This window comes from Siphateles boraxobius, unplaced genomic scaffold (assembly GCF_051911475.1).
Source record: "Siphateles boraxobius isolate OS27281-9 unplaced genomic scaffold, OSU_SipBor_1 33, whole genome shotgun sequence".
Taxonomy (NCBI): Eukaryota; Metazoa; Chordata; class Actinopteri; order Cypriniformes; family Leuciscidae; genus Siphateles; species Siphateles boraxobius.
Genome location: NW_027508953.1, coordinates 10,089,865 through 10,115,726, shown reverse-complemented (window position 1 = coordinate 10,115,726; position 25,862 = coordinate 10,089,865). Strand labels below are relative to the sequence as shown.

The 25,862-nt window shown below is 37.1% G+C and overlaps 3 protein-coding genes across 12 annotated transcripts; 2 read left to right on the top strand and 1 right to left on the bottom strand.

Annotated features, from left to right (window-relative positions):
* Positions 1-4,690: 4,690 nt before the first annotated feature.
* fam221a (family with sequence similarity 221 member A) lies at positions 4,691-8,757 on the bottom strand. Its single transcript, XM_077195429.1, has 4 exons — positions 8,363-8,757; positions 8,009-8,182; positions 6,048-6,238; positions 4,691-5,914 (listed from the first exon to the last, which is right to left on the bottom strand). The coding sequence occupies exons 1-4, from the start codon at positions 8,425-8,427 to the stop codon at positions 5,679-5,681; spliced, it is 666 nt and encodes a 221-aa protein (XP_077051544.1). The 5' UTR covers positions 8,428-8,757; the 3' UTR covers positions 4,691-5,678.
* A 708-nt stretch (positions 8,758-9,465) lies between these two features.
* On the top strand, positions 9,466-15,606 carry ccdc126 (coiled-coil domain containing 126). 3 transcript variants are annotated; one of them, XM_077195430.1, is made up of 4 exons: positions 9,466-9,484; positions 11,117-11,192; positions 12,114-12,583; positions 14,771-15,606. In XM_077195430.1, exons 3-4 carry the CDS (start codon positions 12,349-12,351, stop codon positions 15,040-15,042), a joined length of 507 nt encoding a protein of 168 aa, XP_077051545.1. In that variant the 5' UTR covers positions 9,466-9,484; positions 11,117-11,192; positions 12,114-12,348; the 3' UTR covers positions 15,043-15,606. The 3 variants fall into 3 exon arrangements, with proteins under 3 accessions (XP_077051545.1, XP_077051548.1, XP_077051547.1); XM_077195432.1 differs by lacking the exon at positions 9,466-9,484 and adding an exon at positions 10,835-11,023; XM_077195433.1 differs by lacking the exon at positions 9,466-9,484 and having other exon boundaries at positions 10,831-11,192; positions 14,804-15,606.
* A 225-nt stretch (positions 15,607-15,831) lies between these two features.
* Positions 15,832-23,687, top strand: tra2a (transformer 2 alpha homolog). Of its 8 annotated transcripts, none has more exons than XM_077195425.1 (11): positions 15,849-15,990; positions 16,593-16,898; positions 17,232-17,365; positions 17,470-17,629; positions 19,784-19,837; positions 20,393-20,419; positions 20,587-20,775; positions 22,170-22,285; positions 22,369-22,491; positions 22,976-23,043; positions 23,238-23,687. In XM_077195425.1, exons 2-11 carry the CDS (start codon positions 16,887-16,889, stop codon positions 23,246-23,248), a joined length of 894 nt encoding a protein of 297 aa, XP_077051540.1. In that variant the 5' UTR covers positions 15,849-15,990; positions 16,593-16,886; the 3' UTR covers positions 23,249-23,687. The 8 variants fall into 8 exon arrangements, with proteins under 8 accessions (XP_077051539.1, XP_077051537.1, XP_077051536.1 ...); XM_077195423.1 differs by having other exon boundaries at positions 15,853-15,990; positions 22,973-23,043; XM_077195422.1 differs by lacking the exon at positions 16,593-16,898 and having other exon boundaries at positions 15,839-15,990.
* The last annotated feature ends 2,175 nt before the right edge of the window (positions 23,688-25,862 follow it).

Sequence of the window (25,862 nt, the reverse complement as noted above, 5' to 3'; positions counted from 1 at the left end):
AACCCCACACATGGATGGTTTTAGGATGCTTCACTGTTGGCACGACACAGGACTCATGGTAGCATTTGCCTTTTTTCTTCTCCAGACAATCGATTTTCCAGGTGTCCCAAACAGTCAGAAGAGGGCTTCTTCAGAGAACATAATTTTACACCAGTCTTCTGCTGTCCAATCCTTGTACCTCCTACAGAATTTTAGTCTGTCCTTAAAGTTGTCTTGAAGAGAAATGCCTTTTTTGCTCCCCTGCTTGACACCAGGCCGTTGTCCAAAAGTCTTCGCCTCACTATGTGTGCAGATGCACTCGAAACCACCTGCAGCCAATATTGAGCAAGCTCTGCACTGGTGGTGACATGATTCCGTATCACACTTTTCAGGAGGAGACGGTCCTGGTGCTGTTTTTGATGATCCGGTAAATGGTTCTTTCAGGTGCAATATTCTTTGCAGAAATTTCTTTGTGCCATGCCCAGGGCAAACAAACAAAACTTTTGGCCAATCTTTTTTGGGCCAATGAAGCTTTTTGGAATTATTTAAAATTCATTCGAAGAATCGAACAATAATCTGCACAATAATCTAGAAACAATGTGAATCAACACCACAACAACTGAAGCAACAAACTTTGATAAATACAAAAGTTATGTCACTGCCAATCACTTATGGCCAAATCGTCAATGAAAGTAAACAATTTATGAAAAAGAAAATAAACCATTTTTATGATTTAAATTATTAGTTTTTCTCTCTTTTTGTCATAAACTGCCTAAATATTACAGGTTGTTAAAGGCTTATGCTAACTTTTACAACTATTTAAAAAATGAGCTCACAATTGTGTCAAGAGGAGGCCTCCAATGAAGCTGTTGTCCCAGGTCTCGCAGGACCATAATCTGTCCTTGGCGGTTGATCTTCTAAGGCAGAGAACATCATCAGAGTGCCATCATGTGTCTGAGTGTATTTGAGAGAGCCTTGATTCAGAATGCAGGCAAATTGAAGTGTTTGGATGCAAAAACGACAGAAATCATATTTTATTACGGTCAAGCAAACTTTTATCGATTTTCCACAGCTGCGTGATTCCACGGTGGCTCTTGTCTCCTCCTTCACACTCATGCGCTCAGCATGAATAAATAGCGCCACCAATTCCACAGTCTTCATCTCTGCTCCCTCACTCCTCCTCCTCCTTCTGTTTCAATCCTTCAAAGTACCACTGAGCAGAATAAAGGATTGGAGAGGAGCAGAAGCACCTCGAGTCACGGCCACAATGCAGTCCTGGCGTCGATTTTCAAGCCTTTTAACAAAGAAATTGAAAAAAGCAATTGTCTTGACGCACTTTTAGGTCTCACTGCTTTGATTCCAGGTAATTGATGTTGTTCTTTTCAACATCAGACAATATAGACTCTGACAATTGTGTGGCAATCTGTCAGGCTTATGGGAGACTGAGAAGAGAAACTCTTAAGGTGACACTTTACGAGGCTTCAACAAAATTCAATGTAATATAAACAGACTAATAATAAAGTCTGAACAGAATCAAGAAGTTCCTTGTGATTCATAGTTCGCTGGACAGTTCCTTACTTAGTATAGCAAGTTTGCAGTTTGAGTAAAACTAATAAAGTAATAATAAAGTAATAAAAACTCAACTTCTTGAAATATATCATTGATTGACAGCTGCTTCGTTTGACGAATATGAGCTATAACTTAACACGGGTGAATATTTTTCAGGTCTATTTTCTACTCTCTTATGTTCTTCCCCAAAGCCTGTCAATCACGACACCATGGTGACTCCTATAGAAGTACATCAGGTGCTCTAAAGACCTCAGAAAGGTTTCCATGGCAAGCAGATTAGACTTGCGAGGAGGTATATATTTTGAAGCTTTCCTTCTTTCCTTGCAATTTTATAATGGTCTCCACTGGCGGGGAATTTGTGAAATGATTTCATTGCATCTAGTCTTTAGATTAAGGTCATAAGGAAGATGTCATTTATACAGCGTAGACTGCTTCGATGAAAAATGATTATTGAAGGCAAAATGACACCAAAGGATCTGTGAAGTTAGGCATCAGGGTTGATATCAACTCACACACACACACACACACACACACACACACACACACACACACACGCACACAATCATCAAACACTCACACTAAATCGATATGTCACCTTTCAGATCAGACATCGTCCCTTCCGCTAGCTTACTCCAGTGTTCTCTTTGGACACAGGTGTGTGTTTGTAGATTGTTTGCGTTCCCTTGGACACCTGCAAGCTTGGGTCAAAAAAAGAGACAAAGTGTGTCATAAACAAATGAAGCCACATCACTAATCTGAATCACAGCAGTTTGTGATCTTTGCTCTGACAGACCTGTTTTTCAAAAAACATGGCACGATTGCAAATTGCTGTCTTAATCACTACTGCGATTACTCATTTCAGCTCAGAATTAAAATTCATGCGCTGTATCACAGCAAGGAAGGGAATTAATCTGATTTCAATGTGAATCACTTTAGTGGCGCACATCTGCTGAATCTAATCAGATTAATTAAACATTTACACCAGCTCCTTTATATGTAATCCTGTCCCGATTTTCTTCTACGCCGCCATTCAAAACCTCAATTGGATGGTAATTTTATATTTTGTTAATAAACCCCTGCTTCTCATTTTTCATGCGATGCATTTTTAATGAGTTCATATAGCCTTTTTGATTTCTTCTTTCATTATTTTTTTTAAATCAAAGAAGTATATGGAAAGAAGCAGGACAAAGCAAGCGTTTCATTATTGTGGTATTATCATATTATTACAACACTGCATGTATGTGTGTATGTGTGTTTGTGTGTGTGTGTGTGTGTGTGTGTGTGTGTGTGTGTGTGTGTGTGTGTGTGTGTGTGTGTGTGTGTGTGTGTGTGTGTGTGTGTGTGTGTGTGTGTGTGTGTGTGTGTGTGTGTGTACATGGGCGTATTTAATAAAGCAATTTCCCCTCCAACAAGTCACTTCTTTTGAGTGCATATGATTGGAAAATCGATATTTTAACTGCAATGCATTTTATAATTTTATGTATGCAGCCAAGAGGCCACAGGGCCTGGTTTATGGCAATCTTAATGACAAAATCACTTTTAAAGGGGTGGTTGATTATGATTTCAATCATATTTTCAATTTAACTTTAGTTAGTGTGTAATGTTGCTGTTTGAGCATAAATCACATCTGCAAAGTTACAATGCTCAAAGTTCAAAGCAAAGGAAGATATTTGCTTTTAAAGAACTCATTTTTTAAGTACTTGGCTTTTAGGGACTACACGACATTCCTCCCAGGTTAGTGACATGACCAACCTTGAAATTTACATAAACACCGCCCCGGAACGCGACTTATAGATTATCATGACCGAATATGCTAATCAATGATTAGAAGATAATTATAAGCTACCTAAATGCATCAACTAACCATTCAGAAATGTCCTTTTGCTTCTACATGTTGTCACTTCTTCTTCAGTCTCTGTATCATTGTCTGACTTTGGTTTGAACATAAAAGGCTAAAAGTTTTTAACATTTTCAGTGCATGTCTGTGAGAGGTAAAATGACACAAGCTGTTGAAGCTCCGCCCTCTATGCCGGGAGCAGCAGCTCATTTGCATTTAAAGGGACAAATACAAAAACGGTGCGTTTTTGCTCTCCCTCAAAAAGTGTAAATTTTAACATGCTAAACAGATAAAAAAATCTGTGGGGTAAGCTAAAACTTCAAATACAAATAGACTTCACAAAACATTTATTCATTCAAACTAAAAATCTCCAATGACAAATTGTTCTAAATGCACCAGATTAGGGTTGTCGGAACCCTGTTTTTAAGGTTCCGTAATGAAAAAGAGTAAGTTGCAAGAAAATCAAACCTTAAACCCCAAAACAAAGATCAATTTAAGTATATTTAAGGGATCAAAATCTAGATAATATAATTAAAGAAATGGATTAATTAGTAATATACAGAATATAAATTGTTGGGGATATTACACCTCAAAACTAAAATTCTACCTAATCACTCGTTTCATATGTGACATTCGAATATGACATTCTTTCTTCCATAGAATATAAATGGGTATGTTTATAAAAATCTTCCCACTGTCCTTTTTTTTACACAATGGAATTGGATAGTGACCATGGTCTGTCAAGCTTCTGAAAGGACACAATCCATTATAAAAGCATTTCAAGAAGTACACCTTCTTATACCTTTGTGTGTGAAACATTCAGATTTAAAGTGGTTATTCGTTAAGAGTCTTGGTCCTCATTCACTTTCATTGTGGAATAGAGCTGCTTGGACATTCTGCTTCCATGTGGTTTGATCCATGAGGAGGAAGAAAGTTATATTGTTTGGAAAGACATGAGGATTGTATTCTTTGGGGATAACTATCTGTTTGAGGAATCTTTCTCTGTTTAGAGTGAATGTACAACATGGCAACGAACATCGGTCAATCAGTGAACTTAGACCCACTTCATGCTGTGTTTTCTCCCGCTCTCAGTGTCTTTAACTGATTTCTGTGTAACTAAAGATTTGAAGCTGAGGGATTTGGATGAGGGGGACAAAAGAGAGGGAACGAATTAAAGATATCATTGACGAGGTAGAGAGGCGCAGGGTGCATAATATAATACGATCTAAATGAGGCTTAATATAAATAGAGGACCAGGCAAAGAGCGGCAGTACAAAAGAGACTTCTAAATAAATCAGCGAGGTATTTTCAGAGTGTTGGTGGCAATGAAAAATCCACCAATGAGCCGCGAGTTTTATTTCAAGTGTGGTAATGAGAAGAGTCTGTGTTTGGTCTCATCGCCGGTTTTTCATCACCGACGTCACCACAGGCAAGTCTCACAGGTCACACACACTCGCATTTGCACATTTCATGAGACATACAGATGTTCTCGAGAGCAATTGAGTGGAGATGCATATCAGAACAGAGGAAGAGAGTAGGAACGTATAAAGAGGAAGTCGTAACGAATCCAATCTAATGGAATCTTGAGAAGCTTAGGATGAGTCATAAAACATTCACAAATACAAATACAGAGTAGCACATTCAAACATATCCTAAACGCACACACACACACACACACACACACACACACACACACACACACACACACACACACACACACACACACACACACACACACACAAACACACACACACACACACACACACACACACACACACACACACACGTCCAGAGCACATACAGCAAACCATTCTAGTGGAACTGTACCAATGATTAGGGGTGAAATTGTTTCTTCTTTCTTTCTGCTCCTTAAACAGAAAACGATTGAGTGCAAGCTACAGAGCCTGCAGAGTTCACAGAGCATGCAGCCCTCTGTGTCTTATAGATAGAGCACAAACACTCTTTTAATTACGTACTTTAATTGCTATTATTGTTCTGAACATTACCAAGTAGAGAAGAGGAATTTAAAGCCAATTCATTGAAAATAAAGACACATCTCTCTCACACAGTCACATCAATGCTGGTGAAGCAAAGCAGAGGCATGTGTGTCACTACTGACTTCTGCTGGTCAAAAGCAGATACTATATCAGGAATTTAACCAATTTAAACATGAATATTTTTCACACTGCAGGAACATTTAAGTGAAACTAAAAAAGTTACAGAACTAAAAAATCTTGATCTAGTAGTCAGATACTTTTATTATATAAATCATTGATCAGGTGACATGTATATCCTATTGTGTGTGATGTTCACATGCATTGCCTATGCCACTGGGATCCAGTCTCAGGTAGCCTTCTGCCAGTGAGCTGAACCCAGTCAGGCCTCCCATAGCCGCATAAGGAACAGCTCTGCCCACCGGATGTCCCCGTGTCATGCGCTCTTCCCTGGTTTCTACCACCGTCACATGAGCATATCCAGGCTGACCACATCCGCAGGTGAATGGACTTCGATAACCAGTACACTGAGTGCCTGCATATGTGAACAGGTAACTTTAAGACAAATGGAGACTCATTTTATGTTTTATTAAATGCTTATGTGTTACATGATGAATTATGTTAGCTTTCATTTAATAATATATGGGATGCAATGGTGCAAAACTCACATTTCTTGCACAGATGCCCTGAAACTTCAGCATGCTCACTGGTTGTGTGTTTGCATCGGCAGCGTACTTGGTTAGAGCCATTGATATGAACGTATTCATAGGACACACAGTGACAACCTTTGACCCTACAGGGCAGGAGTATAGGCCTTTCCTTAGGCAACTCCTCAAAGTCTGTGCAGTGTTGTTTATACCTGAGAATGAAATAGAAACATAGAATAATCTGTTTTTGTGTGTGTGTACATCAAGTATGTATGTGTATGACTGGTGATCAGAGCCGGCCCTCCCTATACGTGGCTACTTAGGGCCCCGCCGCCACTAGGGGGCCCCTAAACTATGGTCCGAACATAGACCCTGACCGTGACCTGTAACTCAACATAAATTCGCATCACATGTTAACGCAGCGGTTACTCAAGGGACACTGCACTTATTCGCAATCACAAATGTTTATTATTTGCATTTGTTTCAAAACGTTGCCAATTAACACATGGTGTAACACATTTGTGATTTCCACAAATACTATGGAAATCAATGGGGTCTATCAACTGTTTGGTTACACACATTTGTCAAAATATATTCTTTTTTGTTCAGCAAAAGAAAGAAATTGATATATGACAGAATTTTCATGGGTGAACTACACCTTTAATGTTAATACATTTATTATTGTTATCTTGTTACAGGTCCATCTGATTCTGATCTGTTCATTTAATGTTGTAATTTACAGTTTTTTACAGTCGCTAGGACACATTTCTCAATACTTAGGTCACTTTTTCAAAACTCTTCACACAGTTCTCCAAACCAACTTTCAGCTCGGCACAGCAGTTCATTTCACTTTCAAAATGCACTAAAACTACCATATCACTTCATACATGTCTCAAATCAACATATTCTTACATCACACTAGCAAAGGTTGACAGACAACAAACACACTTTGTCACCCACAAAACAATGACCTAAAAAACACTAACAACGGGTAGCATTATACAATGTTTTCTTCTGTAAAACAAGCACACCTCTCTACTGTTTAGAATTCACTGCAGTATATTTTACTGGAATGAATCAGACATGATGCAGTATGCTTCAATATATTTTATGTCTTTTTTTTTTTTGCACAGACTAATTACAAAATACAAGAATTTGTACACACCATTCACCGATACAGATACAATAGGAATCAGCTGTGGTTGGTCCAATTGCCCAATTGTTTTTATAGCATTTCATTTTTAGATTCGAAATATATTTCATTACAATATTACTGTAGAAATGTAGCAAATTGCATATTCAGTTTTGTATTATGTTATTGTTTTGAACATAAGTTTAACAGTTTTGAAAACAGTATGTGAGCATGTGCAATTTGGCCTGTAAGTACACAGAGTTTTGGTGGTTGTTGTGTCGAAGTGAGAAAACAATTAATGTTATTTGAAAAATGTAGTCATTGAATGCATTGTGTGCCAAAGCAATGATAAATGATCCACAGTTTAGCCCACATATACTTCTGTTGTGCTCACTGTGTGAAGAGCTTTGAAACAGTGACCTAAGTATTGAGAAATGTGTCCTAGCGACTGTAAAAAACTGTAATTGATGTTCATTTAATTGTTCTGCACATTTGCTCGCAATTTTTTTTATTATTACCAAAAGCAGGTTTCCTGGTTTATTTAGTATTTTGAGTATACTACTTAGTACTGTAAGACTTTGAATATTAAAGTGCAAAATAAGACCTGGCCACTCTTGTGAGTTTGCTCCTGTTACAATTTGAAACCGTATAAGGGTAAAAGCATGCCAGGCAGACACTGATGTTAGCAACACAGCTACAACTAATAAAATTGATAATGGGTGTGTTTTGTAGTCTGCGAATAATCAAGCATTGACAATAGTCAATCATATTGGCGGCACCATGGGCCCCCAAATAAAATTCTGCTTAGGGCCCCATAAAGGCTTGGGCCGGCCCTGCTGGTGATCCATACCTGTGTGTACAGAAGCAAGGTGTCTCTGGTCCAATGAGTTTGCAGTCTATCTGTCCTGGGATGCCAAAACTGACGTAAAGGCGGTTTCGTAATCTTCTTGGCACCACTGTCTCTTTGTATTTCTTGTACTCATCCTCTGAAAACATCCTCTCTCTATCATCTTCCCCAACAATCCTTTGTAAAACATGACATTCAATGATAGAGAATTACAAGATCACATTTTCAAACTGACATACTTATTACTTGAACCAGAACATGAAACAAACGAACAGGAAATGAAAAGATCAAAATAAAGTTTGTTTTTTTAAAACAGACTTTAGTTATCAGCTCACCGATTTCATAAAACAAACCCACCTTCTGTATTCTACATAGGCCTCCACTGCATTGGTTGCATTTTTGTCGATTTGTATATTTTCCATTCTACGGTGGTTATGAGTCTATTTAGTTGTTTTGTCTGTTGATATAAATTACAGTCTCGCGCTGCAACACTGACACATGCACTGACAGCGGACAACTTGTTTGGAATGAAGACTTTTCTTGGCGTCTGTGGCGTGTTTCTAGGCAACGACCATAGGCAACGACGAAACAACACTAATCCGTTTGTCTATGAGTTTGTCTTACGTAGTCTAAACCAGGTAAAAGAAAGAGGAAAAAATATAGGAATCTAAAAATCTTATCAGTTATGTCCAATATAGCCTAATATGGTCATTTTATTGCATATCGACAACATTTGTACAAATTGACTACATTTCCCATGCTTCCTATGACTTTTACGTAAGTCCGAGATGAGAAGTCTCATACGAGATCGGTTCCTTCAAACAGTTATTTTCAAGAAAACGATTCTGTGATTCTTTTACGTTATGACGTAGTTGCGTACTTGCGTTATCGCATTGTCCTATTGTGGCATAGTTTCTATAGCCATAAATCATTCCAATAAATACTGTATGTAGGCACATATAGGCTACAAATGTCTATGCTGCTTTTTCACTGTTTATTAATTAAGGCGTTTTGTAATTTCATGCTCATAAAAAGCAAGAGGTAATTTACAATATAAATATTATTTGCGTTAACAGAAAATAATAATAAAAAATGTTTTTGCCGGTTTTAATAACATGAAGTTTTGGTCAAATGTTATACGATCAAGTCGTACAAAATCAACAACAAAAAAATCAGAACGTTTAATTCGTAGCCTACATGTCTGTTCTAACTTTTCTGTCCATTCGTCAGAATAGTCACACACTCACATGAATTTGCAAATGACTCGAGAACCGTTTTTTTGTTCGTTTCGTGTACGAACAGTTCAGTCCAGTGTAAAATAATTGTTCAGACGATATTGTGAAACGACTCATTTCGATAGATTTGTTTAGACAGATTCGACTCATAAGAACATTCATTCACAATCCGGACACTGCAAGCTCAAGCCTTGAGACTACTGTGGCTGTAAAAACATCTGCTATGTCTGCTCTTCAGGTTGAGGTGGGGGAAATTACGCTGCATATTAGAAGTTAAACAGTTAATTATGCACTATGGGTAAATCTACAAGGGCATTCTGAGGATCGACATCCTACAACAAAGATACTTCTCCCATGTTGGGAGAGTGAAAGGGCCAAACGGGGGTGTTTTGCATGGAAATGTGAGGAAATAGCTGGAGACATGACATTAGGTCAAGGAAGATACATCCCACAGTGACATTTTCAGTAACACCTTGGATGTTTCCTTCAGTGTCAGTTATATTTCCAGGGAAAAATGCAGGGTCAAAAAGGTTGTGGAAATATTGCAGTATTGATTTAAGATATACAAACACTATATCAAACATTTGTTCAAGTATTTACAGATGGATCCAAGGATCCTAATACAGGGAGAACAGGTTTTGCTTTCAGTATTCCTGCCTTACATGTTTCTGTTAAAAGAAGGACTTCAAATCATTTATCCATACACAGTTGAGATGTTGGCAGTTGTAACACCAGGGCCTACAGCGGATAGAAGAATTACAAATTAAAAAAGTTATTCTTTGTACAGACTCATGCTCTGCATTAATTTCACTGCAGTCATTTATCTCACAGCAGGCAAGATTTTGTTAATGAGATTTATGAAATGTTGTACAGAATTAAAAATATGAACATGCTGATAACATTTATGTGGAGCCCAGCTTACAGAGGGATTAAGGGAAATGAAGGTGTGGATGCATTCGCAAAATAGGCTCTGAAACATGAGGACATCTTGTGCGTGCCACTCAGTAAATCTGAAGCCAAAGGAATAATCAAAAGAAACATCATTAAGGACTTGCAGAACAGTTGGGATACAGGAAATACAGGGTGACATCTCTATACTACAGCAGGTTGTGGGCACATGAAGGATAGCTAGAAGAAACAATAAAGAGGAGAACATCTTGACAAGGATGAGGGTAGGGCATACTAGACTTAATAAAACATTGCACTTAATAAATAAGCACCCTTCAGGATTATGAGAATACTGTCAAATAAAGGAATCATAGAACATGTAATTCTTCACTGTCAAAAATTCTCTTGAGAGCGAGAAATATTAAGGAGGGAAATAAGAACGCTTGGACAGGAAGAATTAAGTCTAAAAAATGTATTTGACATTGAGGGAAACTATTCCATTATTTGAAAGAAACTGGATTGATCAATAGAGTTTAGGGAGCAGGGAAATTAAAATTAAAAATTTGTTTTGGTGTGTGTGTGTTTTGTTTTGCTATATTTATTTATTTTATTTATTTATCAAGGGATAGAAAACTCTGGTCCATACTCCAACATAGTAGGTGGCGGTAATGCACCATAACGCTGGTTGCCACCCGCGATAAAACAAAACAAAGAAGAAGAAGAAGAATCTGGACATCGCTAGTGCGTAACCTGCGTAACCTATGTGCGTAACATGACGTCGTACGGAATAGGTCGTGTTGTCACCGCAGGGAAATACTCAACATTTTGCTCCTAGTTTCTCCACATCAAGCGTTTCCGAATGATGATCTGGCATTTATTTTAAGGCGTTTTAGCCGTAAAATAATTCCATTCTTATTTTATACAGAGACGCTTGCTTTGAAGTTTTGCTGCAGTTTGAATAATGTTTTAAGATTACTGTTTTTTTAAGGCTGCGAGCCATGCAAACGTGTTAAGAAGATGTCAACAATTTGGAGTCAGCGAATCTGTCACCTTGAGTATTTAAGGTAATATCTATATGAGCTATATATGTTACTGTATTGGTTTCCTCAGGCTGTTCCAGCTGTCTAATGTCTTTCCCAACCGGCATTGTCTTAAAGCGATAATAGAGTGTGTGTAATAATAATACAGTCAATAGCTTAACTGTCTGTGGAAATGATCCGTCGAGCCCGTGTCGACGATTGATACGAGTCCAGCCAGAATCCTGAACTGTTTTTGATTTGCTTATGCTGCTTACCTAATATCAGTGATCCTATTTTTCTGTTAATGTTAACCTTTGCTAAAGACAATATCATAACAAATAGATGATAGCATCAACAGCTGAACTGTTGATAAATAACTTTCTGACATTGTTTAACTAATATTCATGATCTGTTCAACAAGGCATGAAATGTCGACCTCAGCGCTTTAACGTTTTATGCTGTGATTCCCATCTTAAATTTCACGTGACAATGCTTTGACAGCTCTGCAAACGAACACAATAACTTGACAGGGTGGAGCACACTATGTAAACCCTCTGTACTTTGATCACTCTTTGTTTAAGCTTGAATATGTCTTCTTGACTAATATAATCAATGTGCAAAACCACAACATTTTTATTTTGCCAATATTGTGCTGCTGATTTTGTGGTGTAGAGAGTTAGAAGTGGTCGTATTTCTCCCTCATGCGTTATTAATTTATTTAAAGCATCTCTCAGTGAGTGATTGATTTGTGATAGGTGGAGAATAGTACTGTGGCCATAGTGAAAGAGAGCGATGACAAGGTTCCTATTCACTTAGGATGGAAATGTAATTTATTCATGCATACTGAAATCTGAGGCATTGCAAAATAAGTGCACGGTAACTGATAATTATTAGTATATATGTGAGGGTACCATTTCATATGATTAATCCACATATTTGTTTGTTTTTGTGTGTGGTGTTTTACAGATATTCCTTGCACCTAAACCCCATTGATAAATAGAGCATCTCTCCCTCCCCCACACCACACACACACAATTTTTTCACCCTGTTAATTTCCTAGGCAAAAAAAGGATAAACAAATGTATGACATCATTGACCTTGTTACCCAATCTTGTCCCCAGCCCTGAACTTGACAACCTCTTTTAAACCTGTCCCCACCCCATCCCCTTAACTGGGGTCCCATCAGACCTGCAGCATTGCCATGCTGGGCTGTCTGCTGCGTAGGAGCATGTCTCACAAACTTAGTATGTTACTGGTGCTCTTTGGCCTGGCCTGGTGTTTGCTGCTGTTTCACTACACCGTCACACAACCACGCAGGCAGAGCAGCGCAGAGCTCCGCCAACAGATCCTTGAGCTCAGCCATCGCTACGTCAAAGTCCTTAGCGAGGAGAACCAGAACCCTTTAGGGCCCCATGGCACCTCCATGGCAGGATATGGTACGTATTTACTATTATTCATTTTTGAATCACACTCATGTTGTTCCAAACCTGTATGATGTTTTGTAGTGTTAAAAAGCAATTTAAATGTCCATTTAGTAATGTAAATGTAATGTACATTAATGTTAACAGTCCATACGACTTTTTAAGTCATACAATATATGTTTGTGATGAAAAGACCAAAATTGATGTCTGTGCTCTGTGGCAAATGTTGTTGGTTCCCTTGTGTCTTTTATCAGACTGATCTCATGAAATGGCGTATGTATGACACGCCAATTCGTATTTCCATTTTTGGCGTGCTATCAACACGCATAACCGCTTTTCAGCGTGTTTATCAACGCCTTTGACTTAACGTTATATTAATGTATTATGTATATATAAATATATGACCTACCCCAACCCCGTCCCTAAACCTACCCGTCACTGGGGTTAATACCATTTATGAGTGTTCTCCTACCATCCTAGGAAAAGAAATATCGCTCCACAGATGTAGATATAGATTTTGCTTCGTTTCGCTCGGACATTTAACGGCGTACACATACACGCGGAATCACTCGGACATTTAATGGCATAGACATACACGCAAAAGATTTCGGCGTGGACATACATGCGGATAACTCAAAATGCGTATAGATAACACGCCACTTGACTTGAAAGTGGCGTGTATGTTTATGCAAAGTCATGATGTCATGTTGCTTTTATCCAAACAAAATTTCACAGTTTTAACTTGTTACTTGAGTGACACTTTACATAAAGTTGAATTAATTTTACATTTGTCAATGCAATAGCTATCATGAAAAAAAAAAATAGTTATATTATAAATTCATGTTAATATATATATATATACACATACACACACACACACACACACACACACACACACACACACACACACACACACACACACACACACACACACACACACACACACACACACACACACACATATACTAAAAATGTTAAATATGTATATTTAAAAATTAAATTAAAAATGAACTTACAAGAAAACAATGCTTGTTCATTGTACGTTCATCATATCTAATGCATGGTCTAATATTAACCATAGTTAATAACTATGGTTTTTTATTGTTAACCATATTGGTTTCTTTTATGGGTTACACTTTACAATACTTTACAATAAGGTTTAATGTGTTAACTAATGTGTTGTGAACTAACATTAAGCTTCTTCTTTTCTTACAACATTTATTAATCTTTGTTAATGTTACAACCCCAAATCAGAAAAAGTTGGGACATTTTGTAAAATGCAATAAAATCAAGAATCTGTGATTTGTTAATTCTATTTAAACTTTTTTTTAACTGACAAAAGTACAAAGAAAAGTTTTCCAATGTTTTCACTGACCAACATAATTGTATTTTGTAAATATGAACAAATTTTGATTTTGATGGCTGCAACACACCCCAAAAAAGTTGGGACAGAGACATGTTTACCACTGTGTCACTTCACCTTTCCTTTTAATTACACTTTTTAACCATTTGGGAGTTGACGATACTAATTGTTGGAGTTTTGATAGTGTAATATTTGCCCAATCTTGTCTGATACAAGACAGCCGCTCAACAGTCTGTGGTCATCGTTGCCCGATTCTCCTTTTCATGATGGGTCATACAATTTCCATAAGAGACAGATCTGGACTGCAGTAAACAGGCAGGCACATCCCTTATCTGGTGCAGAGTGTCTAGAAACCACTCAGTTTTAGCATGTGCAGAATGAGGCCTGGCATTGTCTTGCTTCCCAGGAAAGATGTCATCTTGATGGCAATTTATGTCTCTGTACGATCCAAATATATGCCCTTCAGTCAATGGTACCTTCACAATAATGCAAGTTACCCATACCGTTTGCAATGATGCACCTCAATACCAGCACAGATGTTTGCTTTTGCACCTAAAAAATGCACAAAGTATTGTGTTAGTTCACGTTTACTTATGTAATCTAATGTTAACAAATTAAACCTTATTGTAAACTGTTAACATGTAATGATGTAATCCTTTTACATTATCTTTCATAAAATAATGAAAATTATTCTTATTCATGTTTTTTCTTTCTGTCTTTCTTTTTTTGCATGTAAAGCTTATGTGAAAGAACTGCCTACTTGGCATTCTGGATGTGTGTCCGAGAGAGCTTTAGAAATAACACAATACTAATACTTTCATTATCTCTTTTTGCTGAAGCTGACTTGAAGAGGACAATTGCTGTGCTTTTAGATGATATTCTCAACCGTTTGGTGAAGCTGGAGGGGAAAGTGGATGCTGCTGTAAACGCTTCCGTGCACAACATCTCCCATCCTGCTGCTGGAGCCGGCACTCTCCTTGCTGCCAAAGTTTCTGTTTCCAGGCCCACCAAACCAAATATGCCTGCCCACCGTCCAGACAGGCGTAGTAATCTTCTGCAGTTCCTGCCACAATCACCTGACAAGCCACATAAGCCGCACTCTTTAAAATAGAAAACTGTGGCCATGGACATCTTCTGTGTCACTACAGCAAAGACTGTACAGAGAAAAAAAGAAAATGTGAATATATATATATATATATATATATTTTAGACTAAAGCAGCTTTTAGACATTCTTTTAGTTGTGCACATGAGCTTCAGCTTAATTGTTTTGTCTTTTATTCATGGATCAGAAATATATTTTATAACTTATTTGTAATATGAAATATAAGACCTGAGTGATAGGATTAATTTTTTTTTTTTTTTACAGAAAACTGATTTTTGATATACAGATGAGTGTTTCATAATGTATCTGCAAAAGAATCCATGTACAGCATTATCTCCACAGCTAGCTACTGTTGGCGCCTTTTAATTGTTAGGATTACATGCGTTTCTACGCATTAACTTTTGAACTGTGGATCCAAAGAATATTCTCTGAATAGTTGATTGATGTCTCTACTGCAGGCTGATTCGGGTGGGGATTTACCTCAAAACTGAATGTAGCATTAATCTTTCAGAAGGAACTGTACACCAGGCACTACAACTCAATCCATGCAATAAAAGATGTACCAGACTTCATTTGTGTCAGTATATGCAAGAGTTGAAAACAGATTTGTGTCATTAACGGGATTAAATTAAATTGGAAATGTCTCCAAAGTGCTTCAAATAATACATGGTTTACGTACCATGTCAATACAATATTATTATTTTGGATATGTCGATTAATCGATGCCTATCCATCCATCCGTCTCCAAACGTTGAGCAGGATGTGACGTAGTAGTTGAGTGAGTCTCCTCCCATACCAGTTCTCCTCGCCGAGCGCTTCAGTTGGTGTGTTCAGCCATTTTCTGCAGTTACATTGAGAGAGGAAGTCTTCGGGCGAAGAATATCTTCATTTTCATTCAACCAATCATTAATATTTTAAAAATGAGCGATGTCGAGGAGCCACAATTCGAGGGGAGGGTAAGCATTTTTGTTGTCAACCGTTCTGCAGTTTACTTTCAAATATTCTTTCTTTTTGTGGCAATGCTCGATTAGCGAACAGCTATCTTTAGCTGCCGCTTTCTTTTGTTTATTTATAACTTAACTGAGCAGATAGATCAGCTGATACATATTTATCGGTTAATAATTCGCAAAACATTTAATATTTAACTTATTCACTTTAGAGCTTATGAGTCCTTTACAATGTCGAATATCAAATAAATGTAACTACGCTGTTTGTTTTTCACCAGCATGTGTTTGTTTATTAATATATCCTTTTGGTAGTGTATTACCTGCTCCTAGAATAGTAAGTTACAGTTATTAAAGTAGACATTGAATAGAAATATGTTAATAGATGATATTCAATTACTACTACTTTCACACAATAGTAGCCTGTGTACTTTTGGTTTCTCTTTCCAACGTTTCTGATCTTTCCCTACCTTCTGTCTCTTACATCATGTCATTATATAACCAAACCAACATCTGTGTTTCAAAAGGAGTGGTAAAATTTGAATGGTTCAATTCATTTTTCTCCCTAAATTTCCCATGATCTTAATTGCTCTGAATGTTCTTTTTTCATTAAGGTTATTGGTCGTGAAGGATTTGAAGAGTTAAGGCCAAGAATGTGGAAGAATATTCAAGATAAAAGAAGGCTTTTACAGAGAAAATGTTTACAGAGCAGACGGTTAAGTGGGAAGGGGAAAAAAGAACGGAAGATCGGTCAGATAGAAGCACGCTCGCATTATGTCTAAAGCAGAAAAAAGGTTTCAGATTGGGGTGAAGAAATGAAAAGGAGAGGAAAAATGAAAACTGAACAAATGAAGACCGAAGAATAAAATGCCTGAGAGAAAGGAATAGCCTATACTGAAAACAGAAGAATGAATGAGTCAGTAGGTTAAGTAAATGCAAAATTTGTGTTCCAAGTGTCTTTCTAATCTCACTTTGATGATCATTTGCATGTTTGTAGCTTTACTATGGTGATTCGGCTAAAGAAAAAGCATCACAAGGACCTGTGATGACTTTGTAGCCTTTGTAAATGTATCGATAATGTTATTAGCATTTATTAAATCCATGATATAATTTAAGTAATTCTAACACTTTCCTCCACAGCTGTAATAAAGTGTATGTTTGGATTTCTGCAATTATGAATGTCATGTGAGTGTGTAAGTTAGCTTGCTTTGTGAATATCTTGTAAATGTTGTAACACATTGCTGTGACATTAGGAATCCCGCTCACCATCCAAATCGGAGCGGGGCAGTCCTGTCCAACCCAAGAATGAGAGCAGGTCTGGCTCTCCCAGCCCTTCCCGAGCATCCAAACGTTCTGAATCAAGATCCCGATCCCACTCCAAGTCCAGGTTAGACCATACATTAGCAGAATGTCATAAAGCCATTTCTTGATTGGCTTCATGTCTGTTTATTTTGCTATCTTTCACTCTCTGTTTTTTGGTCCTTTTTCCAGGTCCCGCTCTCGTCGGCATTCAAATCGCCGCTACAGCCGTTCTCGGTCTCACTCCCACCGGAAAAAGTCTCGTTCTCGCTCCTACAGCCCTGAATACCGACGTAGGCGGAGCCAGAGCGCATCGCCCATGTCTAACCGCCGTAGACACACTGGCAGTCGGGTGAGTTCCATGGTTCGGGATCAAAGTTCAAATGAGCCACAGCAATGTTTACTGCAGTTACTTGTAAAAAATATAGTTCACTCAAAAATCAAATTGTCATTGATGTTGTCATTATATATTCACCGTAAACCCATGTGCTGTTGTTGTAGGTTTTTATTATTTATTATAATTTTATATATATATATATATATATATATATATATATATATATATACACATTTTATACCAAGTTATAAAATAAATAACAGCATACAGTAGGGCTGGGACAGTTACCGCAATACTGTGGTCACGTGATGCCTACCGCGGGTCTGAGCTCGTCACCGTCATCACCGCAAAAGAAACATTTGCCTGCACATGTGTGCACGTTGTGTCTAATGACATGGATTCATTGATTCTAATGACATGGATTGTCTAATGACATTGTGGCTTACATAGATTCAAGGTTTTCTAAACAAAACTTAATATCAAAAGATGGAGCAAATCCGACCTTTCTCGAGTTGGGGAGAGCAATGTTCCATGGCACATAATAACATTTATTTATTCGTATTAGAGTATTAGAGATGCGCGGATGGGCTATTATTTCATCCGCAACTGCATCACAAAACTCATCATCCGTCCGCACCATCCGCATTAACGCTTTTTGACCAATTTTCAAAACCGCACCGACTGCCTTCCACTGGTTGTTTTAAGGTCTATGGGCGATGCAAGGCACTGCTGCCGCGAGGCTAGAAAGCTCTTGGCTGTTCTACAAAAAGGATCCAATGCAGCAAAGATATTTAAAAGATATTAAAGGGCTAAACACCCTACTATAGCCTATTGGCTATGTTGTATCCCCAGAATTCCGATCGGCGCACAGGCACAAAAATAAATAAATAGCTTAAATAAAACACACATCGGCAAACCTGACGTTACCTGACTAGGCTACTGTACAATTTTAGCATTTCGTTTTGAATTTAGTTTAAAAGTAGACATTTCAAGCTTTCTATTTATTTCTCATGTCTGTGAGGCAACTAGCCTATACGCTGAGTTTCGGTTCATTTATGAGATGAGCTCCAGTTCACGTGCAATGCAAGAGATCGCACCGGCTCCTCCACGTCCTGATTATATGTCTGCTATATTTGCTTCTTATTTATTAATTTCAGGAAATTGATGAAACAGTGATTAAAACTTAAGATACAATTTATACAAAACAAAATTCAATTTAAAGAAAAGCTTTCTACAAAACAAAACTTAAAGTGGTCATAAATCATGTCTGACCCATCTTATGATCCTATCTTACTCATGCTGTTCACTTTTCATATAATCAACATTGATTAAATGAAAAAATAACATAACACAATAAATGTGGGATATCGTTTTTGTAATTAAGACATGTTGGAAAAGGTGTTACTTTCATTTCCAATGTGAACATCATAATGTATTTTCCTGAAAATGATGTATTATCAAATGTGTGCTGAATGTAAACTCCTCTTAGGAATTTCACATTCAATGCAAATGTATCTGAGAATATTCTTAAATGAGGAAATCTATTCAGTGAATTGGTCCATGCCAAATTACTGCTTGATGAAAATTTGACTATTTCAAAGTGTGCTAGTTTTTTTTCGATTGTAGTTATCTGGTGTGTGCGCTGGTGCGTGAAAGTGTGATAGGGGAAGTATTTAAAGTGGTTTACCGATATACCGTGGGAATTTCTTGTTTTTCAACCGCGGTTAGAAAAAATCCACACCGTCCCAGCCCTATCATACAGTAGTGGTTCTTAACCAAGGAGCCCGGGGCCTCAGCAAACTTCTAGGGTGGTCAGGATAACAATGAAAGTATTTAAATTAATAAATTCAAATAAAACTCTAATATTAAGTGTGAGTGAATAAAGACATAATGTTCATTTTTGGGTTAACTATCCCTTGAAATCAATTCAATTAAGAGCTGTGTGGTCCCGTTTTTATTGATTAACAGCTACTCTTAAAACGTAACACAACTTGATTTAGTTCAAGATCATGTTATGTATTTTTAAAAAGTGGTGTGTTTTAAATACTAGTCTCAAACTTGTGAGTCTCTGTTTTGTACAAAATGCATGCAAACCCCCATCACAGCCTCACGGGGATGAGCATGACTGTCTTTAATAACCCCTTTCATTCCTTCTTATTACATCAACAGAGCTCACACAGCCATGACTCCAAAAAAGACTCACACAGTCATGGTGACGCCAGGGTATGTGGACCTTTCTTAACCTTTTAACACTAACCACTAGACCAAACAGGTCTCCATGTTGCTTTTTAAAGGGGTTAAGAGGTCCAATTGGTGACTTTTAAGAATCGCTTTGTCCTCTTGCAGTGACTGTGAAGGCCCTTCAGACGGCTCATGCAATGAACATATTCATACCGTAATGCCTTAAGAAATGTTTTGTTGGACGGAAAGCTGTAATGTTTGTTCTTGCATTAAAAAACTCTGTATCAGGGGTTATTAAATACTGTCACACAGTTACCCGGAGAAATTTCAGGAAATTAAGCAGTCATGTTGATTTGCCGTCCCACCAGTGAAAGCAGTGAAGTATTTCCTGAAAAATGGTACATGCTTCTCTGTTTAGGGGTGTAACAATAAACACTGGGGAACCTAGAATGGTTATTTCATATAAAAATAATGTTGAGCTGCTTTCCATCACGTCCAGTAATTATTTAATGTCATTGCATGTGAATATTCTTTTGTGATCTAAAATTTTATACCAAGAAATGAATTCCAGCATGTTTTTTTTTTCTTTTACTTAAGTTAATGTCTCATCAAAGAAGCGATAATGTAAGTTTAATATTTACATATTTATATGAACAGTAATATTTGTAAATAAATGAAATGAAAGGTCATAGACACAATGTTGTATTGTATTATTTGGTGGTTATTACATTTTTGGTGTTTTGAATCATCTGTCTTGTGTTCTAGTGCTCACACCTCTGTCCCTCTTACAGGCCAATCCAGACCCAAACACATGTCTAGGTGTGTTTGGTCTCAGTCTGTACACAACAGAGCGAGACCTGAGAGAGGTCTTCTCACGTTACGGCCCTTTAGCCGGCGTCAACGTTGTCTACGACCAGCGAACGGGGCGCTCTCGCGGTTTTGCCTTTGTTTACTATGAGCGCATCGACGATGCTAAAGAGGTACGTTCCTAACTGTAAATGACCTGCCAACGCATGTTCATGGGCTAAAGCCGGGGACACACTTTACGACTCTAAGGCTGATTATGAATGTAATTAGATACTTACGACTGATCATGCCCAAACGCGCCGAGTAAGAGACGGTTGCGTTCAGTCGTGTTTAAAATCTGCTCCAGTCATTGGAAGCAGTCTGTAACTGCGTTCAGTTCAGTCTTAGAATGTTTCAGCTAGTCAGTAAGTATGTCACCGGTATAAGAGGTTTAGCGATTGACTTAATTGACCTGTGGCTAAGCCACGCCCCCTCCACTCACTCGGACAAACAGTCAACATTCGGTGACAGGCGCTATGGCAACAGGAGGCAATTGATGATTTTTGGAGACAGAAAGATTATATACATATATATTTTGGTAAAAAGTTGTCTAAAATATTGTGCTTTGATATGTAATTAATTTGGTGCTACAGTATTTACATGAATCATTCAGCACAACATTGCTAACATTTGTTATCTCGGTTATTTACAGATACGTTATTGAAGCTAAGTGACATGATGTACAACGCAGCTAGAAGCTAAAGTTAACGTTTTCTAATGTTAGGCTAACGTTACGTTAGAGATGTAAAAGATAACGTCCAAATAAGTTGTTGACTTATCTTTGAACAGATGTAGACATCCTTGTTTAATTTAACCACGTTTAGTTGGTGTTGTGGTCTACCATAACTTAATCCAGACAATTATCTCGGTTGAGATGTCGCTTGGGAAAGGGTAAAAAATACACACCGTCGCCCAGCCTCTCGGGATTCCTAGTGTCAGAGTTGCATGTACTCTATGCACCCCGTTTGACCATTTTAAACTTAAAAGGACAAGAAAAAAACATATAAAAACGACTGAAACCTGACTAACTGCAAAGAATTTCAATGGACGAGGAAGCAGAGAATGTCCAAGTGTATGGGATAGCTATGCGCACTGTGATTGGCTCATCGCGTTTGGGGGTGTGGCTTAGCCATAGGCCAATTGTAGCTTAAGGACAACTTTGGATTAACTGTTGTAGCCAAGTGAACACATTGACTTGTAAAGAGTTTCCCATACAAAATCGTGAAATATCAGGACATTTACATTTTCCAGTACTGGAATAGTCATGATAATTTCAGTATTGCAATAAGGCATGTTTCAAAGTATTTGGCTATATATTGCTTGTCAAGTAAAATTTTCCTGCATCCAATAGTAAGGTGAGCAAATTATTATTAGTAGTAGTATTTTTTTCAATAAATCAGTTAAAATGATCAATTAGTGAATAGGTCTGCAAAACTGGCTTTAATCTTTCAAAACAAGACATTTTCATTTATATGGTTTTCAGTGCTCTGTAAATATATCTTGTCTAAAAAGACCATTTGTCCCATAGGCAATGGAGCGGGCTAATGGCATGGAGCTGGATGGAAGACGCATCAGGGTGGATTACTCCATCACTAAACGTCCACACACACCCACACCAGGGATCTACATGGGTCGGCCCACACAGTGAGTATTTTGCAGGCAAAATAACAAGCAGCAAGTGGCTAGTAGGATGGTTTTTGATAACACTTCAAATATGACTCTTTTAGTAATGGAGGTGGGAGCAGCAGCAGCAGCGGCGGCGGTGGTGGTGGTGGCCGGAGACGAGACTCATATAATGATCGTGGCTATGACAGATATGACCGCTATGACGAGTATGACTACAGATACAGGTAACATGAATATACATACAGCAGTTACCAAAGTAATTTGTTTTTAATGACCCTACAAGTTCAATTAAACCATCAAAATATGAGAATTTTGAAAAAATGATAGATTAAATATGAGGAAATAACAAAACACTATAATTTAAAGTATTTGTCTGACAAAATTATTTAGCAAAAACAATGTAAACTACAGCTATAGAAAAAAAGGCATACATTAACTACAGTATAATCAGTTATTAGTAATTAGTTGGTTCACTCTTGTTTTTGCATGTTGTGGCAGCTGTGGCAAAAGAAAATTATGTGCGCACAATTTGGCATGCTGCTTTCTCTCAAATAAAACCAATGTTTAATAATATTTGAATAATGGTCGACTTTATTAGGCTGAACATCACTTAAGGCAACTACTGTGTACTGCAGTGTGTCAAACATTTCCATTGTGCTAAATGTAATATCCTTGTGGATCCTAATCTGTTCCTCTCTTTTCCAGCAGGAGGCGCTCTCCGTCACCTTATTACAGCCGGTACAGGTCTCGCTCAAGATCTCGCTCATACAGCCCAAGTGAGTGGATTTAAACGCCTTGAGCAATCTAAATTTTCCACATATGCCCAAGTACATGACTGCTTTATTATCCTCAACTTCTAGAGTGTATTACTCATGAAATCCCATCATTCACCGGTTAGCTCACAGAATTGTGTACAATGTGATTGATATTTTAATTCTACTCATGCTAATAGAACTTTTATGTTTTGCAGGACGATACTAAGAAGATGCTGATGACTTCTTTCTTTTTGCCTATTTGCATCAAGCTATACATTCATAAAAATATGAAGTACATGTAAACTCACTGTACTGGAGAAATTTGTTTAATGTCTTAATTTGTAGACTCCCTAGTATACAAGTTTAGGGTTTGTGGAGATCATAAATTCTGTCATCATAGGGTTATATGTGCGAGACTTCTTTTTTTGTGTGTGTAGTGTGCTCGTATGGTGTGAAATGAATTTTCTTATATACTGGGCATCTTTTAGCGGGTATGTATGCTGTAGTAAGAGTGTGTGAGTTGCTGTACATTTGTGTGACAGAGCATTGTGTACTTGCGAAAGCAAGCTGAGATGTTTATCCGTGACATAAAAAACCCCTTTATTTTCAGGATTAATTTGTGTTGCTTTGTTTCTTTCTCAAGAAATAAAGAGCTTAAAATAAAATGTGTTTCTTTCTATTCTGACAAGACATGCTTTGATGTGCTACTTAGTCTTGCGAATGTTCTTCAAAGTGTGAATACAAGCAATGTACTACACAGAATCTAATGTCAGCTTGCCTTAATATTTACCATAACCATAGACATCAAAAATGTGTGAAGAAACATCTGAATTATTGCTAAGAAATGTGTTTCAAGCTAGTAAATGATGTTGAACAACTATTTTAAAAAAGCGTGGTTACTCACAATGCAAATGTTTTTAGTGATTTTAAACATTTTCAAATTTGATTAAAATCATGAAATTAATAACTGAAAAGAACATTGATCATTTGTATGATTATCAGACTGTGTTGCCGTAATGCAATGAGATGTGCACAACTGTTTTAAATCACTGTCTTTATTATATCACAAGGAAAGATTTAATACAAATCATACAAAAAATATTTTTTACAATACAAAGTATAGTAACAATTTATCCTAAAATAACTCAAATGAATGCTTTTGCATTTTGTGTAAAACTGCATGGTACATCAATACTAATAAACACACCTCTAATATATCAGTATGTGTTCAGTTTTTAATGCACTCTATATAAATTAATCCTATAATTGACATTCCACAATAGAGCTATTTTTTCCAACCATACAGAGAAGTTGCTTAGGCATGGGCCAAATACATGCTGACTTCACTGTTTATAGTACAAATATAAAGTTGAGGGCACATAATGTGTGTATGTATTATACACATAAACAAATATATCATATTTCAGGTAACACTTTTTTTTAGCAACTTTCATTGAAACAAACATCATATAAGAGACATTAGTTAACATGATTTCAATTTGTTCATACTACACATGTATTATAGTATACATTTTGTCAAGAGGGTCCACAGATCTTATAAGACACCTTTGTTGTGAATATGTAATGTGTTTGAAATCAACTATATTAAACTAAGAGAACAAGCCTACAAGGTTCTCCATTAGAGGAGCATGGGGGACTTGGCTACGTTAGACTGTCGGCCATATTGTTTTCACCTATCCAGGCATTTCAGATCAGTGGAGTGGATGAGTAAGGAAATTCTGAGACAAGACCATTGTTTAGATTCCGCTCCCTGATGTGGCCCATAAGTGACATGAGGCCAGCACTCCTAATGTTATTACAAGTATTTTTGAATATATAGAAATTAGCAAATTAGTCTACAGAGACAAAACAGACTGGTGGGCTTAAAAGTTACATGTTGCTAACTCCCTCTCGTATAAGTCAATGAACTCTAATCATTTTGTTACTTCTCATACAAAAATATATACAAGGCCACTTTTTATGCACATTTAAACAGGCTGCATCAGCTGTCAGTGTATTGTGATTATGAAAAAAAAGATCACAATTTTTTCTTAGTAAACATTCATAATATCATATGAGACTATTCTTTTATTGTGATGTGATGCATAGACGTAACAAATCTTACATTTGCAAAGCTTTATTTGAGAAGAAAAAGGATAACTTCTATTTCCTTTCCTTCTATTTCCCTAAGTCCTATTCTTGTCTGCTTTTTACAATTCTTTATAATCAATGACTCAAGGCTGCAGTCTTTGAGATCTTTTAAAAATATGCAATAAAACCATACTTGCTTGAAGAACTTTAACAAACCCAAATGTCATGAAAAATGGGCATCACACAAAAACATGTCATCCTTCCACACAAGTTGCACACAGAATAAGCTAAACATTTAAGCAACTTGTGTAAAATACCTTAAAATATTTTTTTTATACTACAAGTTTTTATTCCTACATTTCCAGACCATTCCAGCAATTAAAATATTAGGTGACTGTTGGATTCATTAAATAACAGTCTTTACTCTGGAAAATGTCCTTGAAGTTTTTTTGTGGATAATAATTCTGTGCACATTATCAATTTGTTAGCATACATTAGTGCAACTAAATACATTCCTACACCAAAAAATGATCCATATCAGTCCATTCAAATGTTCCTGGAAATGAGCATGAGGAGGAAATTAGAGCACATTGTATGAAACACTCAAAATATCATAGTTTGTATAAGTACAAATTATTATTTTATATTGTGCTTTACAAAAAAAGATATTTCCAGGAATGGAGGCCATTCGTAGTGTTTAACACCTTTGTAAGTTGATGTACACTTTTTATTTATATAAGAGTGTGACA

Coding starts and splice junctions, on each gene's coding strand:
- tra2a (XM_077195421.1), top strand. CDS start 15,955: ATGAGCGATGTCGAGGAGCCACAATTCGAGGGGAGG. Junction 17,366..17,469: donor CGATCCCACTCCAAGTCCAG/GTTAGACCATAC, acceptor TCCTTTTTCCAG/GTCCCGCTCTCGTCGGCATT. Junction 22,286..22,368: donor TACATGGGTCGGCCCACACA/GTGAGTATTTTG, acceptor TGACTCTTTTAG/TAATGGAGGTGGGAGCAGCA.
- ccdc126 (XM_077195430.1), top strand. CDS start 12,349: ATGCTGGGCTGTCTGCTGCGTAGGAGCATGTCTCACAAACTTAGTATG. Junction 12,584..14,770: donor CACCTCCATGGCAGGATATG/GTACGTATTTAC, acceptor TTTTTGCTGAAG/CTGACTTGAAGAGGACAATT.
- fam221a (XM_077195429.1), bottom strand. CDS start 8,427: ATGGAAAATATACAAATCGACAAAAATGCAACCAATGCAGTGGAGGCC. Junction 8,183..8,362: donor GCCTATGTAGAATACAGAAG/GTGGGTTTGTTT, acceptor TGTTTTACAAAG/GATTGTTGGGGAAGATGATA. Junction 5,915..6,047: donor AGGGCATCTGTGCAAGAAAT/GTGAGTTTTGCA, acceptor TCACATATGCAG/GCACTCAGTGTACTGGTTAT.